This window comes from Phycodurus eques, chromosome 18 (genome assembly GCF_024500275.1).
Source record: "Phycodurus eques isolate BA_2022a chromosome 18, UOR_Pequ_1.1, whole genome shotgun sequence".
Classification (NCBI taxonomy): Eukaryota; Metazoa; Chordata; class Actinopteri; order Syngnathiformes; family Syngnathidae; genus Phycodurus; species Phycodurus eques.
The window spans coordinates 6,195,007-6,201,420 of record NC_084542.1 but is presented as its reverse complement, the minus strand read 5'-3'; the positions used below and the strand labels follow the sequence as shown (position 1 = coordinate 6,201,420).

At 38.7% G+C, this 6,414-nt stretch overlaps 1 protein-coding gene across 1 annotated transcript; it reads right to left on the bottom strand.

Annotated features, from left to right (window-relative positions):
* Positions 1-2,578: 2,578 nt before the first annotated feature.
* On the bottom strand, positions 2,579-5,839 carry LOC133417093 (serine/threonine-protein kinase Nek2-like). The gene is made up of 6 exons (XM_061704588.1): positions 5,590-5,839; positions 4,648-4,865; positions 3,536-3,716; positions 3,353-3,435; positions 3,134-3,260; positions 2,579-2,929 (listed from the first exon to the last, which is right to left on the bottom strand). The coding sequence occupies exons 1-6, from the start codon at positions 5,695-5,697 to the stop codon at positions 2,648-2,650; spliced, it is 999 nt and encodes a 332-aa protein (XP_061560572.1). The 5' UTR covers positions 5,698-5,839; the 3' UTR covers positions 2,579-2,647.
* Positions 5,840-6,414: the final 575 nt, after the last annotated feature.

The following is a 6,414-nucleotide window of genomic DNA, read 5'->3' as shown; positions in this document are numbered from 1 at the left end:
TCTTTGTCGCTGTGATGACTGACATTCACATTCACCATCTTTGCATCAAGACCGATTGACATCCTGACGTGATCATAAATGGGGATTTCTCCATTGACTGACGTGTAGACTGGCCATTGAACAGTGACGGAAAAGCTGGCCAGTGGTGGGAGAGCGTCTTGACAGTCAGACGGTGCAGAAAGATGTGCCTTCAACAAAAATGCAATCCACAATAAGTACAGTGGAAGAATACCTACTCACTGACTGAGGTAATGAAATCCCTGATGAATTTGAAGTTCTTGTGTCCTTTTTGTAGCCCCCCCCCCCCCCCCCCCCCCTCAAAAAAACAGAAAAACAAGACTAAAGAAAAAAGCGAAATAAATATCTAGGGATAAATTGACACCCTGCAGGAAGTACAGTCCAGCTACAATTTGAATCTTGATAAGCGTATTTAAAAACAACAACAAAAATAAATGACCTTCGGGTGATGGACCTGACCATTGACAACATCCTGGGCCATACTCTAGTTTGTGTTGACAATACTGGATATCCAGATGTGAGGCTTTACTTTGCAACACTTACATGAAATTACGAAACAAACGTTCTAATTGTACAGTATATCCCTGTCTTTTTGTACTCGTTTTCCTATTTCCTAATTGTGCCGATTGCAAGTTGTCCATTATCTGCTGTCTTGATAGACTTTTGGATTGAGAGACTAAAAAGACACAACACAGTGACATTAGTGATGTAGTGTTTCACATTGTATTCTTTCATTGTCATTGCTTTAACTATATATGCCCATAAAATACTCTACTGTATGTGCCAGAAGAGACTAAATTATAAGATTATGAATAATACTGTTCCCTTATACTCAAAAGTGTACAAAATACACTAACATGTATTCTTTGCACTATGCATGACTCTACACAATACCTTCTGTTGTTATCCAAGGCCACACACGGTTCTATTGTTTATTGTCTTTGTAGTGCAGGAGAATGAAATCAATTAAAACACATATACTTATTTTTGAATCGAATATCAAAATGATTTATTTTCCATCCACCCGACCTTGACGAAACAATCGATTTATTTATACGCTGGAGACAGCAGTCTCATGCAAATGCAACTCACACCAACAAATGCTAACAAAATGACAGCATTTACTTTCTCCCCTTTTGAACCTATTTTTCGATATCCATCCATTGATTTTGTATCCCAGGTCGCATGTGAGCTGGAGCCTGTTGCAGTTGACTTTGGGTGAGAGGCGCAGTACACCCTGAACTGGTCGCCAGTCAGTCAAAGTACAGATATAGATAAAAAAAAAAACATTCACTTCACATTCAACAGCAATTGACAATTTAGTTTTCAACGAACCTGTGAATGTACAAGTACAGGAGAGAACATGCAAACTTCACACAGGAAGGTGCGAGGTGAGATTCAAAACCAGATGTGTTACTGTACCACCGTGCTGATTATTTTCAATATAGTACATTACGAAAATTATATTATTGTCTGAAGGATCGACCCTCCAAAAATAGGATCGTGGCAGACCTTGCCATATTTTAATCAGTGGGTTTCTGTGGGGCACTAGCGCATGGAAGAGTTGCAATGACCACATGGCATTTTACATTTGTCAACATTTCATTAGGGTCACAAAAATCAGGGAATTTTCAATGGGCATTAACAGAAATTTATAGGAATAACCGAATAAAACAGGAATTTATCAAATTGAAATTTGCCTATAAATATGGAACTTAAATACAGCTGGGGTAAATATATTTTGCATTTGTCTGGCTAAAATAACCAGATTTCATGCAAGTACAGATCTGCAAGCTTTTTTTTTACTTGCATGTTGACTGGGACTTTTTGGAAGTGAGATAAGCTCTTTTTATTTAACATTTTGAATGCACTATAACCTTTACTGGTGAACTTAATTTGACCTTCTCTAAATTTATAAATGCACCTGTCCAACTGTTCATTGTTTCAGTATTTTATTTTGCACAACTCCCTGTTGTCTAACAAGGAACTGAATGATACATTTCTCAACGGTTTCACCCCCCAAATTTATTTCCAACAATGTCAATTTCTATGCCTTTCTGTGACTCTACCGGTCTCTGTATCTCCATCGCGACCCGCTGATGACACGCTAAACTCATTGACAACTTCCTTCTGAGAAAATCCTGTTTGAAGCCTGGTATGGCAAAATACTTATTATATATAATATTAGTGACTTGGTCTCATAATGTCAAAATGTGGACAACATGATGAAGATACAAATTCTAATTGAACCAGGACACTTAGTGGTCGATTAATGGATCAAATATTTGTTGTGAATTCAGCGGTTTAGCTTCCTGTGAGAAAAATGTCATATATTGTATATATACTGTATTGCAACATTGAACAGTTGGAGAAGGTCAACCTGAGTTCATCTGTAAAGGTTATAGTGCACTTTAGGTTTATCTGGAAATTTCACCGAAAAGCTTAATATCTCTAACTTTTTGTTAGTCGTGTACTATATACAGTATTATGCAGATAAAAAAAAAAAAAAAAAAAAAATCACATTTAGAAAACTTTTCTTTATATAACATCATAAAAAACATCAGTAGTAGTATATAAATATAGTATTTAAAAAGTATATAAATATTTACAGTATATTCAGTCCCAGCTGTCACAAGCGGAGGCTACAGACACAGACTGGTTCTTTGTCCACCTGGCTCGCACGCCGACTGTCCGTCTGGAGCCTCCTGGCAATCTTGTGGAGCATCACAAACTGAGGATCACCGGGCGTAAGGTTTTCCTTGTTTTTGCGAGCATTGCGCACCCGCTTATTCCAATCAATTCGCTTTAAACGTCTTTGAAGACACAGCTGCGCCTTCTTCGCGTCCTCCCCGACTGCTTCAGCCAGCAGGTTGCTCTGGAAAATGGATTCCACAGATGGTCTCAGGTAGTCCTGGTCAAAGATCAAAGTTCATGTGAGTTTTACTGCTTTCATTGTGAATGTGTTAAGTTCTTGTTGAGGCTGCTCTGAGTTCATTCTTTACAGTCTATCGCCATTTGTGCCCCCTCAGTCGACGTTGCATTGTAAGTAAGAGACCTCTCTTTAAATATTACATTGTACTGACATTGTACAGTATTTGAAAAATAAATGACTTACTGTCAAGTTGAGCATGTTGTTGAGCAGTATGCTTAATTCCTCAGAGTACTGTCCAGGGATTCTTATGACAGTGCCTGCTGGCATCTTCTCTGCAAGAACTCTTTGTTCTTGGGCAGGAAAATAGCGGCTGTAAAGGAAAAATCAAGACAACATTTGACACGTAATACTAAACAAACTATTCAGTGAGTAAATGAGTTCAAGCAGAGTTTGAAAACTTACCAGAGAGTGCAGAGCTCGTACAGTAAACAGCCCAGTGACCAGATATCACATTTGTCATTGAAGGACATGTTGTTCCTTTGTTCCTGAAAAACAGAAGTGAAAAAAAGTGAACGTCGAAACAATTTAGAAGCTGCACTGTCCAGTCTCCACAGAGCCACTCAAGAAAATGGTAAATGTACTCACTGTAGGCCTGTATGAGGGCTTTCCAAGCTTCACATTCTGCTCGCTGTCCAGGAAAATGTTGTCTGGTTTCAAGTTGTGATGAAGGAAGGTGGCGGGCCTGCCGTTAATCATCCTGTGAAACTTCAGGGCTGATGAGAGCTGGGCCATGACTCGCAGGATGAATTGCTCATCCAAATGACGTCTTGAATGCATAAACACATGACATTAATATTGCACCATGTCACACAAAATATTCCTTTTTTTTAAGAATACAATATTGAAAATGTTCCTAATATTCAGGACGTCTTTGCAACATCTTCACAATGTCATCAATACAGGGGGTTCTCTCATTAACTCGAATTTGTAGATAAACAGGAACGTTCCATAATCTATCACTAGCCTATGCTAACGCCGTGGTAAAGTCACAATAATAAATCAGAATTGTTTGTATGAAAAACCTAAATAACAATCAAATGAAAAATGAAAAACAGTATGACGGTAAACGAGCGTGCATCCTTGTGCCGCGTGAACACATTCTTACGCCTCTGCGCACCGTCTGTGTTCGTTATTGTGGTGGCAGTGGTGTGGAATTGCACTGCATTATGTGTCATGTAGCTAAACGGCCCCCCAAATATTAGGAACACTTCACAGAATGATGCAGTAAATTTGTATGCCACTGCAAACTACAACCTGATATTGTCAATCACGTGAGCATTCCCACAGTCATCTTTTTGAACGTGGAAATGTTGCTTAAAGTGCACATATCTGATGTCGTTAGATTGTGTAGCCTTGTGCACGTAGTAAATTGACAAACGATTGTTCAGGGGGTCTACAGTTTTAGAAGAGTTCCGTTTCTATTTCTATAATGGTAACCTGAATTTGTACATACTGTAAATTGGAACGCTTCGTAGTCAAAATCCTTAACCTACGCTAACATAGATGTAAGTTACAATTACAGTCAATATTTGTATGAAAAAAAAGGAAATAATCATATGAAAATCAATAGGTACAGTGGTAACTGAGCGTACCTCCTTGTGCCACGCGACAACGTATTCTTACTCGGTATTGTCGTAAACCGAGTACCCCCTGTCTAATATACAGCCTATAACAAGTCGAAATGAATGGCAAGTCACCTTTCCCTTGATGTAGAGGCAATGAGGCTGGCCAGGCTGTCACCCATGCAGTCCTCCATCACAATGTAGAGCTTGGTGTTGGCGCTGTCAACGATGCAGTCGTAACATCTCACAATGTTTGGGTGCTTCAGCTTCTTCAGGCGCTTCACCTCGGACATCAGCGTCTGCGTCTCACTCTCGCTCAAAGTGTCATAAAAGACCTCCTTCCACAGCAGAAGCTTTGCACAGCAAGTTGGGTTGAGACACACATTGTGAGAGGAGAGCAACACATTTGTAATCAATACAACGAATGGAAGAAAATTCCATTTGGTTGCGTCACTTTCATAGCACAGGTTGTCATAACAGTACATTTTTCATGTATAGTTGTTTGACAATAAACAATAAATGTATAGTTGCTTGACAATAAACAAGAGCTTTAGTGCACAGTTGTGGGAAGTAACAAAGCATGAATACTTTGCTACTGCTCTTGATTTTTCAAATCCCTGTACTAAGTTGAGTTAGCAAAGCTATGGGAACACATTGTTTTGATAGCATGTCCAGTAATATTTGTCCTTTTCAGTACGAGCACTATGCAAGTGTGCAGTTTTTGTGCGTTCAAAACATTTTTACTTGGTATTTAAGTACATTTCAGTTTTGCTTACCTTACAATTAGTCAAGTAAAGGAGTTGCATCAGTGCTTCTACATTTACCAGTCCTTTTTTTTTTTTTTGTAAATTATGATTACACAAGTATACTTCTACTTAAGTACAGACTGTGAGTAGTCTTGCCACCTCTGATAGTATATTATGAGGACATAACGACGACAATATTTGGATGATTGACGACTGTTTGCTGTAATTTGAAGAGGAGCAGCACCCAATTAAGGCTGCCCATTAAACAACCTACAACTCAGTGCATCTATTATTTATATTAAACACATGGCTGGACAACATAATTACTCACCTTCCCATCACGTTTCCGTCGTATCTTCTGGCATCTTCCATTGGAATCCATGCTGACTGAATAAAGCACATCGTACTCGCCATGTCTGGACGTCATTTTTGGGGTCATATGCTAAAGCTAGCGCCGCAGCTAGTCCACCAATTTCTTTCAATTTGGCCTCTTTCTTTAACCCGTTTGCGAGGAATTTTCGTTGTCGTTGTCAAATAATAAAGAGCTTCACTTGTGCTGAAAATGCTCTGCGCTACTGTAATTCTGTCTCCCCGTGGGAGTTATATTCTTTACATGGACGGTAACTGATAGAAAGCGATGTTTATATATGGTGCGCTACACTCTCGATTGCGATTGGTCGGATGTCGCCACAAAACTACTCCTGATTGGTCAGAAACAGACTGCGAAGAGGAGGATGAAACGGACCAAAGCGGATTACGTCATACACCGACATCTCTTTGATTGAATGAATGTGCTAATATTTTGTGCAAGTGCCTCACTAAATTCAGCAGATAGCGCTGTGTGTAAAAATGTCTATCGTATTTGTGAAAAATAATGTAATGTTAAAAATGCAATGTTTAAACGCGGTTTAAACATTTATTAGTTCCACTTCACTTTCTTTATCTTCTTTGCTACTTGGCTGGGTTTGGTTGTCATCTATTAACACAACAATCTTATGATTAGATTAAGCACCATTTAATGCATTTGAATAAACGGACAATTCACACGCATGCCCTTGTTAGTTTCACAACAAATTAATCATCCTTTGAGTAGTTTCAATTGGATTGAAAACAGAAGGTAATATTGTTTAAACATTATACTTATTATTGGGATTAT

What these genes read in the sequence shown, in the direction of transcription:
- LOC133417093 (XM_061704588.1), bottom strand. Translation starts at nt 5,697, where the DNA reads ATGACCCCAAAAATGACGTCCAGACATGGCGAGTACGATGTGCTTTAT. An exon ending in GACGGAAACGTGATGGGAAG is followed by an intron (nt 4,866 to 5,589) that starts GTGAGTAATTAT and finishes TGCTGTGCAAAG; the next exon opens with CTTCTGCTGTGGAAGGAGGT. An exon ending in TACGAGCTCTGCACTCTCTG is followed by an intron (nt 3,261 to 3,352) that starts GTAAGTTTTCAA and finishes TTTCCTTTACAG; the next exon opens with CCGCTATTTTCCTGCCCAAG.